This window comes from Lissotriton vulgaris, chromosome 11 (genome assembly GCF_964263255.1).
Source record: "Lissotriton vulgaris chromosome 11, aLisVul1.2, whole genome shotgun sequence".
Lineage (NCBI taxonomy): Eukaryota > Metazoa > Chordata > Amphibia > Caudata > Salamandridae > Lissotriton > Lissotriton vulgaris.
In genome coordinates, this window is record NC_141699.1 from 1,107,505,116 (window position 1) to 1,107,528,689 (window position 23,574).

Genomic DNA, 23,574 nt, shown 5'->3' on the forward strand with positions numbered 1-23,574 from the left:
TATGTCGAAAGCCTACGCCTCCCCAGGGAAGGCATAGGGGAGGCGCAACAAAGAGAAATAACAATATTTCTCCTTGTTTTTTTCTCTTTCTATGGGTGCTGCAATCTACAACACACTTAGAAAGAGGAAATTGTCTCCATTGATTGTGTTTGTGCAGGAAGGTGCTCCTTTCAGAACAATAACAATTAACCCTGCAACACAGGCACCCTTGCACCATGGTGCAAGGGTGCCTGCGTTGGCTCATTGCGACCATTTGTGTGCCAGCGCAGGGGGAATGTCAGGAATGCACCGTAACTGGTGGATACTGTGCATGCCCGCCCTTTTCTTTTGACGCAGGACAGCGCATCATGAAGGCTTGCGGTGCTGCTCTCTGTCAAAAGATTGTAAATGAGGCCCAAAGACTGTGAGTTAGATAATGAGGTATGGCTTAAGTCTGCCAAGGATGGAAATTAAGTTATGCTTCTGAAGAGTATTTTGATTTGTATTGGGGATCTATAATGCACACAACACATCTGCAGAGGGATATCCTGGCGTTGAATATCCCGGGACAGTGAGGCCTGCGTCTAGCACAAAACATTGAAGACAAACCAGAGTGCACAATTTAAATGCAAATGAGGTACGAGTTAAAATGCATTTTTAAGGCATATTAGTGGAAGTGAAAGAATATTTTAGCACACTTTTTGCATTGGTGCCAGTAGCTAGGGCTGAGTGCATATTTCAAACCAAAAAGAGGAGCATAGAGGTACTGATAGGATCACCCTCCTAACAGGACTTACATAACCAATGAGATTCTATCAAAAAAAGTGAGTGAAGTCATGATATTTATTTTAATTTTTAGGTTTATGAAGTGGTACTAGGCTCTCTCTTAGAGTGGAAAGATGAAAGCACAATGTGCTTGTTAAAATACCCCTCACACACTAAAAAACCGTTAGTGTCATGCTTCATCATAGGGGTCTTCCCGCCCCTATAACGGGACGGGGCGTGCTACGACCAAACGAGATACGCGGGAGCACTTAAGTTGTGACAGAGGCTATGTGTGGGTGTATGGGTATCAGTGAAAGTGTAGGGACCTAACACAAGTGAGTGAGAAAAAAAGTAAAAAAGTTAAAAATTCCCTGGCTTAGTAGAAAAAAATTATTTTATTTGCTTCTCTAGCTGGGAACATTAAGAAGGGGTTGTGAGGTAGAGCATTAGCTGACTACCTAGTCGACATGTTTCTTAAGCATTCCCCTACTGCTTACTCATCAGGACCAAATAGCGATCCCTACTTGTAAATACTCAGTTCTATCAAGATATGCCTACTGTCCTACAAACAATTCAGCAAAAATCAGCTCAATGTTTGTGCTTCGGGGCATTAGTTGGCCCAGGTGAAGCAAAAAAACGATACAATGAGTATCAAAAAAATTGACCTGGTGTGGTCTCTGTAAGAGAAAAGGAGAGAAACCAACATATGCAAGAATTAGCATCACTATCTGAATGAAAATTGCAAACAGATATTAGTCCACCATACTGGTGGAGAAACCGCCTCGTATCACTGAAAGCGATCATGTTCCTGTATGCAATCAAACAGGTAAGAGTGTTACATCTGTCGAGATCAGCTGTATGTCGCTAGAATCATCTCGCTAGAAATGTATAGTGACCTCAAACTTTGGGTTCCACTATCATCTCATAATACACACCAACAAACATGACTCCATGCATTTCCAACAAACCAGCAATTAAAAGGGAAAAGGGAAGCCCTCATTCGCATTATTTACATGAAAAAGAAAGAATGAAAAACGATACGCGTTTCATTCAATTCAATACTCTGTCAATAAAGTCAATACATACTCTTTTCAGTAATTTTCAGAGCCCCATGAGTTTGCAGGCCAGGGGTATTCTGCGCGGTTTAATGTCCGGCAGAGAAAGAATACATTGTTCCTACCCCCGTGCTACTCCGAGGATTGCCGGGCTCAAGTGTCCGTTGTTGTTTAAGAGCCCTGCATTTCCGCATTGTCATTCGTATGGGTGCGGCCTACTGCGCAGCAACTAGAGCGTTGACTGCTCAAGATGGCTGCCGCCTATTGGCACGGTCAGAGAGCAAAAGCGGAAGTCTTTCTGCGCTGTCTATTGCTTTCGATCAGGGTTTTACAAATGACAGAATCGTGATTGTTCTGAAGTCATAGGATAGCTGATGATAAGAGAATTTGCAGGGTTAAATTCCAATGTATATTGTGGGGCATGAATTGAAATCCTTCAATCAATTACAGATGGTATTTATCAAATATCTAAAGACCAAAAAGGGATCCATTGATAACAACACACCCTTCGGATGCAGTACAAAGGGGGGGGGGGGTGTTTTGGGGGTTTTCTTTGGGGATGGTATTTGTCAGATCTCTAAATAGTCAAAAAAGTTCATTCTAACTGGCCCCAGGGTATGTCGTCATTCAGCCCAGTTTTATGTGACTGAATGCGAAACACCCATCTCTGCTCTTTTTCCAACAGGAATCTTTCATTGCTGACCAATTCTATTATAGTCCATGTAATGTCCTCAGGTTTGTGATTTTTTTCTAGGAAATGGTTTGTAAGCTTAGTACTTGATTTCCTGCATTTTATAGTGCTCTTATGTTCCCCTATCCTGATTTTTACTGCCCTGCTCGTCATTCCCACGTATTCAAGTTTGCAGGGACAGGTGATCAGGTATACGACATTGGCACTATTACAATTACTGAAACTTCTCTGTTCCCAGACGGTGCCATTGTTAAAGGTTAATTTCTTACTCTTCTTAGTTAGACCACAGACCTTGCACCCTCCGCATGGATAGTGTCCTTGAACAAAATTTGGATCTCTTTGTACACTGTTGTGGTTTGATTTTGGTCTTGTGTGAACTAAGACATCTTTCAGACTTTTTGCTCTTTTGTGTGCAAACATAGGTTTAGGTATTTGCAGTCCACCGCTGTTCAGGATTTTCCAATTTTTGTTGATAATTTTGGTCACTAAGTTGGAGCTGGTGTTATACGTAATCACACAAATTGGTCGCTTCTCTTCATCCTTGGGTGTTTTTGTTTCCAGGAGGCTTTCACAGTATATTTTTAGCCCGTGTATAAGCCTGATTAATAATACGATCAGGATACATTTGTGCCTTTAGTTTCCTTTTGAGATCATCTGATTGTGTTTTAAAGTTATCAATCTCTGTACAGTTCCTGCGTAAACGCAGGAATTGGCCGTATGGGAGGTTGTCCCGTAGATGTTTTGGATGGAAACTATTGTACATTAAGAGACAGTTCTTTGAGGTGCTTTTAAAATGGGTCGTGGTCATCAATCTCCCGTCTTTGGGGAAAATATTCAGATCAAGGAAAACCAAGTTACTTCTGGAGGTTATGCTGGTGAATCTCAAGAAATCATCTTGTAGATTAAGCCATGTCAGAAATTGTTCGGATGCAGGGCTCTAAAACAACAACGGACACTTTAGCCCGGCAATCATCGGAGTAGCACGGGGGTAGGAACAATGTATTCTTTCTCTGCCGGACATTAAACCGCGCAGGATACCCCTCGCCTGCAAACTCATGGGGCTCTGAAAATTACTGAAAAGAGTATGTATTGACTTTATTGACAGAGTATTGAATTGAATGAAACGCGTATCGTTTTTCATTCTTTCTTTTTCATGTAAATAATGCGAATGAGGGCTTCCCTTTCCCCTTTTAATTGCTGGTTTGTTGGAAATGTATGGAGTCATGTTTGTTGGTGTGTATGATGAGATGATAGTGGAACCCAAAGTTTGAGGTCACTATACATTTCTAGCGAGATGATTCTAGCGACATACAGCTGATCTCGACAGATGTAACACTCTTACCTGTTTGATTGCATACAGGAACATGATCGCTTTCAGTGATACGAGGCGGTTTCTCCACCAGTATGGTGGACTAATATCTGTTTGCAATTTTCATTCAGATAGTGATGCTAATTCATGCATATGTTGGTTTCTCTCCTTTTCTCTTACAGAGACCACACCAGGTCCATTTTTTCGATACTCATTGTATCGTTTTTTTGCTTCACCTGGGCCAACTCATGCCCCGAAGTACAAACTTTGAGCTGATTTTTGCTGAATTGTTTGTAGGACAGTAGGCATATCTTGATAGAACTGAGTATTTACAAGTAGGGATCGCTATTTGTTCCTGATGAGTAAGCAGTAGGGGACTGCTTACGAAACATGTCGACTAGGTAGTCAGCTAATGCTCTACCTCACAACCCCTTCTTAATGTTCCCAGCTAGAGAAGCAAATAAAATAATCTTTTTTCTACTAAGCCAGGGAATTTTTAACTTTTTTACTTTTTTTCTCACTCACTTGTGTTAGGTCCCTACACTTTCACTGATACCCATACACCCACACATAGCCTCTGTCACAACTTAAGTGCTCCCGCGTATCTCGTTTGGTCGTAGCACGCCCCGTCCCGTTATAGGGGCGCGAAGACCCCTATGATGAAGCATGACACTAACGGTTTTTTAGTGTGTGAGGGGTATTTTAACAAGCACATTTTGCTCTCGTCTTTCCACTCTAAGAGAGAGCCTAGTACCACTTCATAAACCTAAAAAGTAAAATAAATATCATCACTTCACTCACTTTTTTGATAGAATCTCTTTGGTTATGTAAGTCCTGTTAGGAGGGTGATCCTATCAGTACCTCTATGCTCCTCTTTTTGGTTTGGAATTACTGGCAGCGTGCAGCTGCGGAAGCTTACCTCAGAATTTACAAACTCTCCCTCTCTACCATCGCAAAAGTGATTCTGCACTACACGACAAGCTCTTGATAGACAAAGGGACCCCTCTTTTTTTCGCTTTCAACAATGGCCGACTTGGGCCTAGCTTTCACTGAAGATGAGATTTCCAACTTGATGGCATCCTTGGGAACATTTGAGGGTCTAAACACTGCAGGGCCCTCAAACAAGAACAATGACTGGGATGAAATTGAAGAGCTAAGGAGAACCCAGATAAAAACGGCCATCCATGGCTTATTAATTTCCGAATACCTCAAGGTGAACACTGCACCATCTGGCCTTGTTGTTCGCAATGAACCTTTCATCTTTTTACAAGATAAAACTTTGAAGATCGACTGGTCTAAAATCTCGTGTCGATGTACCAGAGATTGGATTGTCCTCATTATAAAGACTGCGAGTAGATTGGCCAGTGAACTCAAAGTGGAGATACAAACCATAGAAATACGTATAAAAAGCTATGAATCTCCTGCCGACATTAAGAAATACTTAGATGAAATGAATAAATCTCTAAATGAGTTTGAGACCACTCTCAAAGAGAGCAAATATGAAAAATTGAAAAAAGACAACAGCTGATGGACAAAAGAAAGAATTTACCCCTACATCAAGGATGATTATAAATCAACCAATGACAATGTTACAGATGATGAGACATCTAACTCAGGATCCAATAGTTCAAACTCCATTCGAAATAGAAGTCCAAGATATCCGGTAAATAGGAGGAACTTCCGCAGACCCAATTTTCGAGGCTCGAGAGGATGGAACAATTTCAATCCTCCCATGATGTACCCGCCACAACAACAATATGGACCACCCCCTTTCCAACATCCACAGGGACCTTTCCCTACCTGGGGATATCAACAACAAGACTATGGATACTTTGACCCCTCGACTCCTTTTTTAGGGGTGCGCCAAGGACGGACGAAGGGGAGGAACCGGAGAGGCACTACAGTTCATTGGAACACCGAAGTAGAAGAAACTCCTCGGGTATCAACAAGGAGCATGACAGGCGCCACAAGGAACCCGAAGTGAGTCAGGTTGTGAACCTTTCTGACATCGAACTAACAGCCCCACAGAAAAGAGTCTTGGAAAAAGGCTTGGGATATCTGCCCACAGCCTGCATGGATAAATTCCATCTTTTCCAAGAGGTACAGGAATTCATGCGACGCCTAAAGCTGCAGGTTTTCTTTAAAGATAAAGATGACGAAACAGACCATGGAGATACCAATCTAAGACCTAAATCCAAGTTCACTCCCATGGATAACACTCTTCCAGTCAAATTACTAACATTTGAAAAGGCGGTAATGATGGAGTTGGAAAACATCAATCCTCTAGAAAAACGTGTCTTCCATAATGCTACCAACGAAGAAAGGCAAGCATTACGAGACCTTAGCAACAACAAAAGAGTAATAATCAAGCCTGCCGACAAAGGCGGTGCAACTGTCATACAGAACATAGAGAACTATGACAAGGAATGCATGAGGTTGCTACAAGATAAAAGGAACTATGAAGTTCTCCACATTGACCCCACAGCAACTATACAAATAAAGATTGGTACAATGGTAGAGGAGGCGCTAGCACACGATTGGATCCCAAAAAAAGAAGGAGACTTCTTATGTCAAAAGGATCCGAAAATCCCCTATCTATACACTTTACCTAAGATCCACAAACGTCTTCAGAACCCTCCGGGACGACCCATAGTCTCCGGCATTGGATCCATCCTAGAGCCGGTCTCTAGATTTGCAGACGCCTTTCTCAGACCCATGGTCCAAAGGACATCTACGTATCTGAGAGACACCAAAGATGTTCTGAATCTGTTGGAAGAGGTTATATTTGATCCCAATACCCAGCTATTAATTAGCTGTGATGTGGAGAGCCTTTACACCAGTCTGCCACATCAAGCCACCTTAGAGATCATTGAGGATGTCCTCTTTGAAGACTTCTGGGAATACCAGACACCACGTAATGTGGTAATGAATTGTTGCTCTCTTGCATTGAAGGAAAACTTCTTTGAATACAATGGCACCCTATATTTAGAAAAACACGGGACCAGCATGGGAAGTACATTTGCTCCTAGTATAGCTGGACTGTACGTACACCATCTAGAGGTGACCAAAATATTGAATTCCACCAACCCCTTCAGATTCAACATCAAGTTGTGGAAATGATACATCGATGATATCCTTATCATCTGGGATGGAGATGAAAGAGGCTCCGAACAATTTCTGACATGGCTTAATCTACAAGATGATTTCTTGAGATTCACCAGCATAATCTCCAGAAGTAACTTGGTTTTCCTTGATCTGAATATTTTCCCCAAAGACGGGAGATTGATGACCACGACCCATTTTAAAAGCACCTCAAAGAACTGTCTCTTAATGTACAATAGTTTCCATCCAAAACATCTACGGGACAACCTCCCATACGGCCAATTCCTGCGTTTACGCAGGAACTGTACAGAGATTGATAACTTTAAAACACAATCAGATGATCTCAAAAGGAAACTAAAGGCACAAATGTATCCTGATCGTATCATTAATCAGGCTTATACACGGGCTAAAAATAACTGCCGTGAAAGCCTTCTGGAATCAAAAACACCCAAGGATGAAGAGAAGCGACCAATTTGTGTGATTACGTATAACACCAGCTCCAACTTAGTGACCAAAATTATCAACAAAAATTGGAAAATCCTGAACAGCGGTGGACTGCAAATACCTAAACCTATGTTTGCACACAAAAGAGCAAAAAGTCTGAAAGATGTCTTAGTTCACACAAGACCAAAATCAAACCACAACAGTGTACAAAGAGATCCAAATTTTGTTCAAGGACACTATCCATGCGGAGGGTGCAAGGTCTGTGGTCTAACTAAGAAGAGTAAGAAATTAACCTTTAACAATGGCACCGTCTGGGAACAGAGAAGTTTCAGTAATTGTAATAGTGCCAATGTCGTATACCTGATCACCTGTCCCTGCAAACTTGAATACGTGGGAATGACGAGCAGGGCAGTAAAAATCAGGATAGGGGAACATAAGAGCACTATAAAATGCAGGAAATCAAGTACTAAGCTTACGAACCATTTCCTAGAAAAAAATCACAAACCTGAGGACATTACATGGACTATAATAGAATTGGTCAGCAATGAAAGATTCCTGTTGGAAAAAGAGCAGAGATGGGTGTTTCGCATTCAGTCACATAAAACTGGGCTGAATGACGACATACCCTGGGGCCAGTTAGAATGAACTTTTTTGACTATTTAGAGATCTGACAAATACCATCCCCAAAGAAAACCCCAAAAACAACCCCCCCTCCTTTGTACTGCATCCGAAGGGTGTGTTGTTATCAATGGATCCCTTTTAGGTCTTTAGATATTTTGATAAATACCATCTGTAATTGATTGAAGGATTTCAATTTATGCCCCACAATATACATTGGAATATAACCCTGCAAATTCTCTTATCATCAGCTATCCTATGACTTCAGAACGATCACGATTCTGTCATTTGTAAAACCCTGATCGAAAGCAATAGACAGCGTGGAAAGACTTCCGCTTTTGCTCTCTGACCGTGCCAATAGGCGGCAGCCATCTTGAGCAGTCAACGCTCTAGTTGCTGCGCAGTAGGCCGCACCCATACGAATGACAATGCGGAAATGCAGGGCTCTTAAACAACAACGGACACTTGAGCCCGGCAATCCTCGGAGTAGCACGGGGGTAGGAACAATGTATTCTTTCTCTGCCGGACATTAAACCGCGCAGAATACCCCTGGCCTGCAAACTCATGGGGCTCTGAAAATTACTGAAAAGAGTAGGTATTGACTTTATTGACAGAGTATTGAATTGAATGAAACGCGTATCGTTTTTCATTCTTTCTTTTTCATGTAAATAATGCGAATGAGGGCTTCCCTTTCCCCTTTTAATTGCTGGTTTGTTGGAAATGCATGGAGTCATGTTTGTTGGTGTGTATGATGAGATGATATTGGAACCCAAAGTTTGAGGTCACTATACATTTCTAGCGAGATGATTCTAGCGACATACAGCTGATCTCGACAGATGTAACACTCTTACCTGTTTGATTGCATACAGGAACATGATCGCTTATAGTGATACGAGGCGTTTTCTCCACCAGTATGGTGGACTAATATCTGTTTGCAATTTTCATTCAGATAGTGATGCTAATTCATGCATATGTTGGTTTCTCTCCTTTTCTCTTACAGAGACCACACCAGGTCCATTTTTTTGATACTCATTGTATCGTTTTTTTTGCTTCACCTGGGCCAACTCATGCCCGAAGCACAAACATTGAGCTGATTTTTGCTGAATTGTTTGTAGGACAGTAGGCATATCTTGAAAGAACTTAGTATTTACAAGTAGGGATCGCTATTTGGTCCTGATGAGTAAGCAGTAGGGGACTGCTTACGAAACATGTCGACTAGGTAGTCAGCTAATGCTCTACCTCACAACCCCTTCTTAATGTTCCCAGCTAGAGAAGCAAATAAAATAATTTTTTTCTACTAAGCCAGGGAATTTTTAACTTTTTTACTTTTTTTCTCACTCACTTGTGTTAGGTCCCTACACTTTCACTGATACCCATACACCCACACATAGCCTCTGTCACAACCTAAGTGCTCCCGTGTATCTCGTTTGGTCATAGCACGCCCCGTCCCGTTATAGGGGCGGGAAGACCCCTATGATGAAGCATGACACTAACGGTTTTTTAGTGTGTGAGGGGTATTTTAACAAGCACATTGTGCTCTCTTCTTTCCACTCTAAGAGAGAGCCTAGTACCACTTCATAAACCTAAAAATTAAAATAAATATCATCACTTCACTCACTTTTTTTGATAGAATCTGAGTGCATATTTGCCTGCTACTTGATAGTCTGAGTTTGTGTGTGCCTGTGTGGTATGAGTGTATGGTGCCCATTTGTGTATTGGTTTTACCTATGTGCCTGCACTTGATCTGTCTGAGCATCACAGAGGTTTTTATGTACGTTGGTCTGTGCCGGCCCATGGTACCTGTAGTGGGGGCGCACACTGGATTGTGGGGCCCACCAGCTAATGCATAACTGCTGCAGGACATAAAATGACACACACATGCTTAGTACTGGGTGTGGGATGGATAACCGTGAGCAGTCCCTGCCCATCTAGTATATAGCCTCTGGCCACACCTGGCCAGTTGATTACATGGTGCGTTTCCGGGGAAGGTTACTACAGCAGAGGAGGGGTTAGGTGGCCATAACATCCATTCCCAACATGGCAATGAACTCATGAGTCACACTCAGAATGCAATGTCTTTGAGCCTCTGGCTTGATGGTGGGTTAGGTCTAAGGTGATACCGTTGCTACCAGGAATGTCCTCTCGCCTCCTCAGGGTCAAGGCTGTTTCGGTAGTCAACCTCAGTGTTGGCCCCAGCACCGACTTGGCCGGGGGTCCTATCACTAAAGCCAGCTTCTTCCTTCTCTTGACTTTCAGGTCCTGGAGGGCTCTCCCGCATTTCATAATTTTCCTCTTCGTCTGGTCCAGACGAGCTGGGGAAGATCAGTTCGGGAACCATGATATGTTCCTAGGGACTAGTTCATCACCTTTGCAGGGGGTGACCATTGTCCCATTTGTCTGAGTGACAGTCCATACAACAGGCAAAAGGAGTCTGGAACTTCCACCCTGGTTGAGGTCTTTGAGCAGTAACTTATCACCCAGTGAGCTCACCCATGAGGCGGCTCACCGCCGGAGGCTAGTGCGCACCTTGGTCTGGGTGCGCTGGGCCTGCGTGCTCATTGAGTCATACAGTGGCAGAGACCATTCAGGATGAACTGGGATCATGTCCTATCGATGACAGTTGAGCATTACAGACCAAGCAGAGCGTTGAGTGGTGCAATGCAGTGTTCCTCGGTATTCCCTCAAGAACTTCTGAAGGCTAACTTCAGGGTTGGTTCCATTTACTACAGCGGGTCTGAGGGTCTTGTTTAGTGTCCTCATAATTCACTCTGCCTCTCCATTGCTTGCGGACATTGGAGCATCTCTTGGTGATGTGGTATTCCTAGGCACTTTCTATTTCTATTTCTATTTCTATGCGGAATTTGTTAAGCGCGCGGACACCCAGGGGTTTCATGGCGCTAGAGAAACAGAGAAGAGGGTTCGGTGGATGTAGAGTTCTAGCAGTACGCTTGTTGAAATAGCCAGGTCTTTAATGCACGTCTGAACTCAATCAGCTTGGAGCAGCTCCTGATGGACAAGGGCAGAGAGTTCCAAGTCTTTGGGGCGAGGTGTGCGAAGCTGGATCCGCCGAGTCTTTTCTTTTTAAAGGTCGGCGCCTTGAGAAGGGATAGGTGGGCGGACCGAAGCTCACGGGTCGGGATATGTTTGATAATAAGTTGGTTGATGAATCTAGGGCTTTTTCCGTGAAGAGCCTTGAAAATTATGCAGCCTGTCTTAAAGATGATCCGATGAGTGATGGGGAGCCAGTGGAGGGAGGCTAACAGAGGTTTGGCTGACTGCCTGCGGTTGCTCCTGAAGATTAATCTGGCCGCTTGATTTTGTACAATCTGCAGGCGTTTAGAGATGGTGAGGGGGAGGCCGAGGTAAGTCGAGTTAGAGAAGTCTAATCGCGAGAGGACTAGCGTGAGTACTGCCTGGATGAGGGCAGAATGAGACAAAGATGAGCGATTTTTTTTATTTTTCTCAATTGAAAGAAGCAGGAGGAGATCACTGTTCCGATCTGGGTTTTCAGAGAGAGATCGGCGCTAAGAGTGACCCCAAGGCTTTTCGCTGTCTGGGATGGTGAGGGGGGAGTGCCCATAGAAGGTGGCCAGAAGTGGGGGCCCCAGCTGAGTGTACTGTCACAGGGGAGTACTAACTCAGTCTTTCCTGGGTTTAGCTTAAGATGGTTCCGATCCATCCAGCTCTGGATATGCAGCATGGTCTTTTGGAATTCCTCGACGGAATCCGGGGAGTTGAGGGGGAATATCAGCTGCAAATCGTCAGCGTAGTTGAAAATGATTACTTTTCTATTTTTCAAGGAGTGCAGGAGGGGTTTAAGATAAAGATTAAAAAGTAGGGGGGACAGTGAGGAGCCCTGTGGGACACCGCAAGTGGTAGGTAGGGTGGGGGCTGTGAAGTTCTCCAGCTTTACTGCCTGATATCTGTCCGTCAGAAAGGATTTAACCCAAGAGAGGGCCGTGCCATTGAGGCCGGCTTGTTCGACACGGTGTAATAGAATGGTGTGGTCCACCGTGTCGAACGCGGCCGATAGGTCGAGTAGTATGAGGGCCTGGTGGATTCCGTTATCGGCATTGGTCCTTAGGGTGTTCTGCACAGCGGGGATCACCGCCTCGGTGGAATGTGCCTGGCGGAATCCAGCTTGGTTGGGTTCGAAATATTCAGATATCTCAATGAAGTTGGATAAATGGCTGGTTACATAGACTTCCAGTAGTTTTGCGCAGTAGGGGAGGAGGGAGATGGGGCGATAGTTAGCGAGGTTGGAGGGGTCGGCACCTGGTTTTTTTATAAGAGGGACCAAGGTGGCGTTTTTAAAGGAGTCGGGTACCGTACCTTGTAATAGGGAGGTGTTCAGGATGGGGAGTATACTCTGAGGGAGTTTGGTGTAGACCTCTTTCAGGATGTGCGGAGGGCAGGAGTCGTTGGGTGAGCCCGATTTTACTCGGTTCATAAGTTCCAATAGTTTGGGTGGGTCAATGGGGGGGAAGTCTTGTAGGGTGTTGGGATTTCTGCAGATGTCTGACTCGTCTGCAGGGTGGTTGGTTTGGATGCTGTTTTTTATGTTGTCAATCTTCTCCTTGAAGAAGTTGTTGAGTTGGTTACACAGCGTTTGAGATGCGGGTTGGGAGGGGGCAGTTCTGGTGTCATTGCAGAGGTCGTTGACGACTCTGAAGATTTCCCGTGATTTGTTTTTGGCGTTGGAAATTTTTTCTGAAAAGAAGGTAGATTTCGCCACTAAGATTGAGTCCTTGTATTTTTTGCGAGCAGTCTTATACAGTGCTCTGTCAGAGGCTAGGTAGCTATGTCTCCACTTCCGTTCGAGTTGGCGAAGTTCTAGCAGTTCTAGACTTTAGCAGGCTTTAGTTCTAGAAGTTCTAGACTTTAGCAGGTCTCTGATCTCAGGGCCCTGGAAAGTCTGTTGTCTGTCTTAATTTCTTCTGGTAGGCAGAAGAATGCAAATGCTCTTTCAATTGCCGGGGCAACATTGTTTAAAGCTGTGAAGTCAACAACTTCAAAGAGAGGGTAGGTTGAGTCACCATTGTTTGTTTACAGAGTTTTATATAGCATGAACTTGACCCGAATTGGGTATCAGAGCGCTCTACATAGCAGCAGTTATGTTACATGAGGACACACATTCATTTTTGTTAGGCACAGGGAGATTAAGTGATTTGCCCAGAATCACAGGACGTTTAGTGTCCTTACCGAGACTCGAACCCAGTTCCCCAGGTCTGAGGTCGAGGGCCCTAGCTGTTAGGCCAACTCCTCTCTCCCAATGACTATGACTACGGTTGTTTACCCATCAGGAAAACATCCCAGGGCAAGACTCATTTTGGACCACTGCGTGGCACATGGCTTTTCTTTTACGACAGGTGTGGTCACCTCTAGAGAGCTGGTAAGCTCGCATGAGGGGCAGTGCCTTCCCATCTCCTTGACTGCGGGCTGGGGGCTAGGGAAAACTCAGACTTTCTCTCGCATTTGAGAATTAATTTTTGCCAGTTTTGTCACTTGGTGGTGCATTTTCTCTGGGATATCCAGTCGCTGCCCTCTCAGAACAAGTCAATCTGTTGTGGCACTTAGCTCAATGCGCACTCGCATTATTCTTGTGAGTTTTTCTTGCAAAACAATCACAGATGCGACTCCACAGACATACACCACACTCGTAGCCACCCTCAATCCTCATTTTGAACTGATGGCCAACCATGAAAATAAACACTTCATATTCAGACAAGTCAGGCAAGGCTTGAGGGGTCGCTAGATGAATTATATGCCAGCATGTGAGTATTTATTGATTGGCAAGTAGAAAGTAAGTGCAGATCATACAGGAGTGCTCCTCTATCAAGCTACAAAAAAAACATTTTACAGGAGCTAGAGAAATCGTTGAGAGACAATCTGACCCTGGATCAATCCAACAAGCTGTTGAATGTCCAAGCCTCCCACATTGAGACGGTGCTCCAATGGTCAGTAAAAGTGGAGCCTCTAACACAATCACTCCCAGACAATGGCCAGAGTAGGCCAAGAAGAAGCCTGAGAACCCCTGAACCTGTGGATACTGAGTAGGAGCCCCCCACTAACTTGCAGTGCTCACCAAAAGAAAAGAAATGTGCCTTGTGCGGGAAAAACAACCACATAGTGAGGGCCTGCCTGACAGTCAAGAACTGAAAAGTCAACCCAACTGTGGCACTAGGGGAAACAAACAGCAAGGATGATGACAAAGTCGTGGAGCACACAGTACACTCTGGGGCAGATTTACAAATCCTTGTGCTGCCAGTACGCCACTTTTTGTGACGCATTTACCCCTCCATATTTACAAGGACAGGAAAAGCCACCCTGCGTGGCTTTTCCTGTCCTTGTAAATTCTGCCCCTGTACAGGCAGCACTTTGCGTGAAAGGGGCGTTCCATGGTTGTTGCTGTGGGTGTTCCCATGGTCTTTCACATGGCCCCGGAAGCCATTGTCAAGGTCTTGACACCCCTTCTGAATAACAGTCTAGATCAAGGACATTTCCCGATGTATTGGAAGAACTCTCTTTTAAAACCTATTCTGAAAAAGCTGAATTTGGACCCTTTGGAAGTGGCAAACTATTGGCCTAATACTTCTTTACAATTCCCCTCTAAAGTTCTGGAAAGAGCAGTAAATGAAGAACTGCTAACTTTTATAGAATCAAACGATATACTAGACCAAGCACAGTACGGCTTCAGGCCATGACACAGAACCAAGCATTGATTGCAGCTACTGAAAGCTTACGTGCGCAACTAGATCAGGGCCGAAAGGCAATATTAATATTGCTTGATTTATCCGCCGCGTTTGACACTGTTGATCACCATATACTTCTTCAGCGGCTGCAGAAATAGGTATCATAGACAGGGCCGCAGACTTTCTTCAATCCTACCTAGCCGATAGACAACAAACAGTGACATTAGATGAGCACAAATCTCCCTCCTTTTTTATACCACGTGGGGTACCTCAGGGCTCGGCACTCTTGCCCACCCTGTTTAACATATATGTAGCCCCACTGGCAAAGCTCATTCGCTCCTTTGGCTTTACAGCCATATGCTACGCTGACGACACACAAATTACGTCTCACTGACTGCTATATCAGAGGACGTGCAGCACGTTTTAACTCATGCATGAGCCATATCATCAATTGGATGCAAAGCAATTGCTTAAAGTTGAACACCAGGAAGACAGAGGTTGTAACGTTTGGCAGGGACTCTTCACTTTGGAACTCCGATTGGTGGCCTGATACAGCGGAATCTGGCCCTCAACCTGTAAAAAACTTAAAAAATCTTGGTGTCCTAATTGACGATCATCTTTCCCTGTCAGACCAGGTCAACAGCATTACCTCTTCCTGTTTCCATACCCTGAAAATTCTTAGGAAAATCCTACCCTTCATTCCTATGCCCCTCAGGAAAATGGTACTCACAGCTCTGATTTTGTCAAAAATCGATTACTTTAACTCACTCTACCTTAGGGCCAAAAAAAGTGTGACACATAAACTGTAGACTCCACAGAATGCAGCTCGAGAACAGCTACACTGGCTCCAGATCTTAGCTAGTATCCAATTCAAGCCCTTGTGTATCTTACATAAGGCATTGCACGAAAAAGGACCAGGACAGATCAGACAATATGTTGAGCGTTATGCTCCACAGAGAATTCTCAGCTCCGCCTCGGCATCCTTACTTATAGATCCAAGGATAAGGACGCTGAAGTGGGGCAGTAGAAGCTTCCGATTTCTAGCTCCGAAGCTATGGAACTCTATGCCCCTGAATCTTAGAACCCAAAATAATCTACTTCAATTCAGGAGGGATCTTAAAACCTGGCTGTTTTAGCTGTACACGACCAGCTGCATTTCTCCTCACTCTGTACTTTGATAGTTAAGTGCTAAGACGCCACGGCATACGCACGCTCTATAAAAACCCTCCTTTCATTTCATTTCAACCAGACACATTTCCAAATGTATAAGAAATCATACATCTGGAAATGCGTCAGAATGCTGCGCCACCCTAGGGGTGGCGTAGTGAGGCACAATGACAAGAAATATTTTTGTTTTTTTCTTCTATCAATGCGTGCTGCATTCTACAGCACACATTGAAAGAGGAAAATGCCTGTAGGGATTGTTTTTGTGCAGAAAGTTGCCCCTTCCTGCACGAAAACAATATCCCCATGACGCAGGCATCCTTGCACCATGGTGCAAGGGTGCCTGCACCGGCGTATGGCTGCAGTGTATGCGCCTGCGCCGGGGACGCAGCAGGCAATTGAATTTTGGAATCTCAAGTGCAGCTGAAAAGTTTTCATCAACACCATACAGGAGCTGCAAATGGGACTGACTGGATTCATCAATGTGAGTGTCGGCATCCTAACCAATACAAAAATGGTAAAGAAATATTGTGAGAGGCTGCAGAGGGCCCTGCATGGATAAAGAAATCTTGTGCTGCATAAGGACAAATGCTTGTTTATGAAGGAGCAGATTATTTTCTTTGGGTACATCTTCTCACCTGATGAAGCAGTCCTGGACACCAAGAAGGTCCACGATGTCAAGGAAGTGGCCCGCCATCTGGTGTATCCGACATCTGAACCATCCTAGAAATTGTCACTCACTGTAGCCGCTTCATAAAGGATTTGACCACCTTGGCCAAACCCATCCAAGACCTCACCAAGTCATCAACTATCTGGATGTGGGGCGAAGATCAGGAGCAGTCACTCCAAGTCACCAAGAATGTACTCTCGGCCATCACAACCATAGCCTACCTCACCCCTGTGCAGTCAATGATCTTAGCCGTAGATGCAAGCCTGAAAGGTCTGGGAACCATGCTAACACAACAGCAAGAACGTGAAGAGTGGATATCCATAGCATACACTAGAAATTCACTAACCCCCACTGAACAGCCTTATTCACAGATTGAAAAGGAAGTGATTGCCATACACTGGGGGTGTTGGCGCTTCCAACTCTATGTCTATAGACATCAGTTCTTTGTCATGACAGACCAAAAGTCATTGATTCCCCTCTTTCAATGCATCTCATTAAAGCCTCCACCCCACATACAGAAATGGATGCTGCAATTAGAGTATCACCCAGAGACCCACAACCCAGTCAACTAACTGTTGAGGCGCCCCGGGACACCACACCACGCTCGAGGAAGTAGATGAGGCCGGCAAAACAGAGGAGTATGCCCACCATAATATTATGGCTCTGTATGGCCCGCTACAACTAGAGTTGGAGACAATATACTAAGCCTCTGCCACTGACAAATGCCTGCAATTGGCCCTAAGGGACATCAAATCAGGTCAGTTGCACACAGAAAAAATTTACTGGACACAATGGATCGGATGGCTGATACATCCTTGCCCTCGTTGAAAACTACTCAAGTGAACACAAGGAGATGATGGACGGAGCGCTGAAACTTTTTAGACACTCACCCCCAGTCACAGATCTGGGTTGAATCCATCATTGTTCTTTAGCTTACTTCACCACCTCAGTTCAGGCCCACCCATCTTGACTCTGTGCGTCATGGGGACAGTCCAGCCCGAACTGCCAAGCCATGTCTTCCCTGGAACTGAAACAAGCATCCTGGGACCGGTTTCGGGCTAACAGCCCTCATCAGCCAGGCTAGCTTGAATCCAGTGGCAAAGTGAGCAAGGGACCCATGTCTGGGCATGCCCTGCCAACTTAGGGTGAACAAAGCAAACACAAGGAGATGATGGACGCTCGCCCCCAGTCACAGATCTGGGTTGAATCAAAGTGCCCAGAAGTGGAAATTGTCAATACAGGGAGCCAGTGAAGTACTTCTCAAATTGGAGAAAATTATGGTGACCCACAGTGCTCCTCCAAGAAGTTTGGATAGAAAATGGCACATCATCCCAAGGTCAGGAAGTGGCACTTACCTTTGGTCACTGAGCATCAAGCATTAGAAGGCCACACTCCGAAATGGCCCAAGCTAATGTGGAGATGGAGAGATTCATGAGGACACTGAATAAAGTGTCCTGGATAACCCATGGTAAACAGCAGCCTCTGGAATGAGCTATCTACACTTTCCTGAGGGAGTAGCAGCAGAACCCCCACAGAACAACTGGAAAAGCACTTTGTTACCTTAGTATGGTTGACCAGCATACCCTATAGCGGTGGAAGGCAACTAATGATAGAGCCAGCCCCTAAAGACATGCCAATAAATCCAACATACAAGAAGGGGACTATGAGCTGATCAGTGATAGATTCCTGGGCAGCAAGTTCAGGCTCCCTTTTCCGCAACACTCATGGTTGGACACTCAGAGGCACATGACCAAGATCACTGCCAAGAGGAGCGAAAAAGAGGTTACCCGGAATATATTGCATTCCAAGAAATTCTGTAAAATGTCAGCTCCAGAGGCGGCAGGTGAAGAGCAGAGTGACAATGAGCAGGAAAGACAAGAGGAGGAGCTGACAGTCCCCAATCTGACAGGAAGTCACAGAGAGACATCACCAGCACCCGAGATGCTGATGCCAATCGAGAGATCCATCCTAATTGAGACTCGTGCACCACCTCAATCCGAGGAGAGGGAATCTGGCATCATTCATGGCTCGAGTGGTCAAGACCAGGTATCACCTTCGGATCAATACAGCACCATCACCGAGACTGAGAGACCATGTGGTGTGATAGCTTACCTATGGCAGCTCATGATGAGACTGTCCTGTATCCATTATGATATGAATGTTCTACTCACCTGGGAGATACACCTGAGGAGGTATGTGTGTTTGCGTTTCAGTCTGTGTCCATTCAGCTATCTAGTTGTGTTTTTGGCACTGTGTTTTTTGTTATTGTCTTTTCTTTTAGGATTGGGGATGAATGCCATGTTTGCCAGTGAAGTATCAGGTAAACACCAAGGACAGGGGGAAGGGAAGCTAAATGTGTCACCTGCCCACGCAGGCATAATGGAGAATCTGACAGTCATGTGGATCACAGAGAATAAAGGCTAGAATGTGACAAGGCAGAGTTAGTCCTAGCCGGGTGCACCCAAGCAAGCAACCAGTGCTCCCTGTCCAATCTCATCTTTTCGACTGCTTGCCAATCATAACGGCGTCCCGAGTCCCTTGCCTTTTGGTGGATTCTAACCTAAAGGCCATCATCACAGCTGTATCATGATGGGCTCCGCTGGCTCAATGCAGAGCCCAGCTGCTGTTTTTATGTGGCTGAAGCTTGCAAAGTGCTTCTATTTCACTCAGTATTTTCCAGAGTTAGAGTACTGTTTTAGACAGCGCAGCTCAGAAACAGAAAGGGGAAAACCTTGCTTGCTGTTTCTGAGCTGCACTATCTGAAAATCAAAGTCTACACAGATGTGTACCAGGTTAAATTGACTCACTTTAGAGACTGCAGGAGCATTTAACACTGAACCAGCACAACCAGGGTTTACTATCTGGTAAAAATGAAAATGGGCTTAATCAATAAGTATATTTGCAGAGGTCTTCTTGTCAACAATGAGGGTCTCCAGGAGCTGGTGAGGCTGGTGGTGGTGGCGTATCCAGTTCTAGACAAGACAAAAACTTGAAAATGATTTCTTGGATTTTCTGTTGGATATTTGCACTGAATTCTCCTGAAGGTGGCAATAACACTTTTCCTATGAACCTTGCATGGCAGAAATCCTGTGTTTCAAATCTTCCTTCTGAATGATTCTAAGATGCTTGTTTTTGTTGTTTTAGATCTATTCTCGCTACTGCTGATTGGACTGACTGCACTATGTATTTTCCTGATTTTTGGTGACTTCGAAGAACTGTACATTGTATCACAGGTACAGGTCGCCTTGAATCCAATGCACTTTACTTTCTAGAATCTTGTATGAAATTTGTTTACATCACACTGCATATAATCATGAACACAGAAATGTTAAATAGGAGGACCCTAATGAGCTGCCTGAAGAAGACGTTCAGTCTGCAGGGGCTGCGTCAAAGTCATTGGGTCTCCATGAGAGAGTGATGGAGAAGCAGCTTCTTTCACTGGGGGGGTAGCTAACATTACCTTCTCATCTGCCCTCCTCGCCCTGTTACTTACCTTTGCAATTTCAATGTCCTACCCTAAATTGAGCACCCTTCCCAAGCAGGAGTTCTTTCCTTCATCAGCTCCACTCCCTCTACTCTGAAAGAGGAATAAACCCACCTCCTTTCTGTATTTTCTTTGTGTCCATCTGGGATCATGCTTCTACATCTTGAGGTAAGGTAAACTTTTGCCTAGATTTTCTACATATTTTTTTGTTTTAAGTAATTGATTGCTTCAAATTACATTTGTGCGATCACTTGGTCTCACATTGTGTTTATTAAGGACTAGAATGTATGCAGTATACACATCACACTTGTTAGTGAAATTCTTGCAGTCCCTTTCTTTAGATTTGCGGAAGCGAGAAGATATTTCCCAGTTGTTGGCAGTAATGGAGTCTCAAGCCAAATAAATATCAGATATTGCATTAGAGTGTCTTACATCTTCTCCATGTCTGTGACTGGTGTTATAGCAGCAAAAAGACAGGTGCATTTAAGCTCTAAAGGCCTTGCTCATGATTTAGAAAGATTATTAGAGTGGTAAAGACTGCAAGCCTGGCAAAACTTGGTAGTTGGATAAAACCGCCACCAGGGAAACAATCACCTACTTTTCTCAGCGAAAGCTTACTTAAGATCTGTAATGATTTTTCTTCACTGGTTGGAGTGAGGTGGAGATCGTTTAGGAATGAGATCTCTGGTAAGTACTTACGTGTGGTTACTACTGAGGGGAACGCGGTAATTGAAAGCAATTGTTACTCAAATCGCTAATCAGAAGTCAATGGGGATTGCACATTGCTGGGGGATAATAGTCAGCAGAAAGAGGTCCTTGTTCCAAACTGAAAAAAGAGACATTCAAGAAACAATCAAGAAAGCATAGGTAAGAAGCTTTGCTAAGAAGCTTTACTAAGGCTGATATAACCTCTCCAGTGCTTGTCAGGTGGATTCTCTTCACACAATTCCACCACACCAACTTTCCAAATGACATCTAGGTGGGGCTACCACTCATTTTTGGTAACACCGGCCAGGTTATGGAACTTTCTCTTTATACATACTGCGAGATTTCTTTCCTTTGATCCTCAAATTAGAACGTCCATCAATTCCTGCTGTCTCCCTATTCCGCACGAGTAGTCCTCCCTTCATTTATTAAATCTTTTTGTACTTACCAAAAGATACTCCTTTTGAGCCTCTCTATCTCTTTCACACAATGTGCCTTTACTTAACCATGAGCTCATGCAATTGAACGGACTATCAGCAAAATTCGTACTCGTTGTTTTACGTTATCGGTTTTAGGGACTCAGCTGTAACCGGATGAACATTTTCAAATGCACATTTTCATTTTGTGTGGGCACTGTCCCCATGCTTTGAGGATTACTTGGAGTGGGCTTCCTCTTTAGATGAGTCAATTCACCACAAACAGAGAAGTCTTATCCATTTCTTGTCCAGTATGCTTGTTTGCATACTCATCTCCTTTTACCAATTAAAGGTGGGGCGGAACCCCACTTCCAAAGCCTTGTCTTTCCTGTGATTGACAAATCTAGAACCTTAGTGAGAAAACAGTCTGGGGAATACTAATGTTTCTGCAGTTGGTGGAACGTCTGAATCTTGAGGGATCATCGGCCTTGTATTCCTCACAGAATAGACAGTGGTTTAAAACATAAATGTTTTGAAGTTAAGAGTCTGAAATTGGACTTTGAAACTTTTTATTTCTGTCAGCCCAGTTCCTGAAACTTTCAAAAATTCCACAAAAGTATGGATTAAGTGATTTTGGCTAACATTTGTAAAGTCTGGGTTGCATATAAAATACCTCACTATAAGACAATTTCTGTAGGAATTAGTTTCCTGCTGGTATCTTGGAAGACTTGTTTACGGAAAGAATACACTCACATTAAAGAAGTCATGCAAGACATTGACAAGCTGCCCTTTGCAAAAAAAGTGTAATTTCACAATTTATATTGGAAGTTTGTGAAATTTCGCCAGAAAAAGATATGCTATTTTGCAAACTCCTAATCTGAAATCCTCTGCTTGATCCTTGAATGTATTGAACCAGGCTGATTTGTATTTTTTATGTCTCTGGTGTTATCTCAGAGTTTAATTTGAAGGTTGTAGTCAACTCCTGTTAGACCTGGCTCTCTCTACAGGGTCAAGCCCAAACTTTATGCCATGACCTTCCATTTTTCAAAGGAAATTTAAGGCATTTGTACCTGCCAGAGTCCACAGCAAATCTCCTCTGCATGGAAAACATCAATAATTTCAGAGCTGGAAGCCGGGTGTTCTGTGATAGATGCACCAGAAGCAGAGATTTCATTTAGGTAGGTTTATTTCAATACATCAAGCCCACGACACAGCACGTCCTCCCTGCTCAGATCCCTACAGCTCAATCTGCTGTAACTATGCATTATTTAATACAAAAGAAGCCGAGTGTGCCCGGTCAGCTCCTGCATATCATAAACAACAAGAACTTAATCCATAACAACACCTTCTCAGTCAATGTGGCCCAAAACTGAGCAGCTTACCTCCATCGTTGAGAGCAAGTCAACATCTACTGACATTCAGGAAAGCCTTGAAGACCTGGCTGTGTAATTTATAATGACCATGCTGCCTTTTTTTCCTTTTGGGGTTTGATCTGGTCTTGAGCTAGGATACCTTATAGGTCACAGCTGTGCTTTACAAATATAATATCATTTTGTTTCATTTTTATTTTATTTAATTTCACTTTGAGCATTGGACCCACATCTGGGCATACCAGTCACACTCAGGGCATCAAAATTAGGATAATGAATGGAATGGTTGGATTGATCTGAGCCACTGACAATCTCTCTGGCCAGCATTCAAAGCTATTGTTTTTCGCCCACTGGACCAGAAGTATACCACAAGAAAACGCAGGGCACCACTAGAAAAGAAACTAAAAACTGCACACAAAAAACGAAATAAATATATTGAAAATCAGAAGACAGGTCATCTCCAGAAGACTGACCATTCCAGGATCTGGGACAACATGCCAGTCAACATCAGAAGTGCCCCAACTCGCCTGCAAGTCTGACAGGTCTTATAAGCCACCCCTTCAGGAATTATAAGGGGCTGATTCACAGAGGCAGTTATGAGTATGAGAAGTACCACTACAGGAGCACCTTTATATATACTCTTATATTCCTTTCTGAATCAGTTTGAAACATCCAACTCTTCAATATTAAAAGTGCAAACAGGACACAGACCATTCTGTTGCTAATATCTGTAAATAAACATTCCCATTGTACTTCCCTTTTAGATGTTTTGAATCCAATTCACAAAGATATTTCAGAGAATGTAAAAGAGTACTACAGAAGTACTCCTTAATGTACCACAAAATGGCTTTGTGAATAAGACCCTACCGCCCAGATGTAACGAATCTCACACAACGCAGCGCAGCACCCAAAAGTGAGAGGTAGGGAGAAAGACAGCGCCGTATCTACAGAGATATGGCACTCTCCCCCTCGCTCTTATTTGCAGACGCACAATCAGGCTGCAAAGTGCCATCCACACACCTTTGCACCATTGCGCAAGGATATCTACGTGAGTCTAGCATGGTTTTGTACTGGAAGGGAACCCTTCCAGTACAACATACTGCGCTTATA

General features: G+C 44.0%; 1 protein-coding gene across 1 annotated transcript in view; it reads left to right on the forward strand.

Moving 5' to 3' along the window:
• LOC147684249 (putative cation-transporting ATPase 13A4) overlaps positions 1-23,574 on the forward strand; it is a 276,452-nt gene that overhangs the window by 241,288 nt on the left and 11,590 nt on the right. The window contains exon 28 of the mRNA XM_086944649.1: positions 19,634-19,722. Coding sequence (XP_086800775.1) covers positions 19,634-19,722 — 89 coding nt within the window. The remainder of the gene's footprint in view (positions 1-19,633; positions 19,723-23,574) is intronic.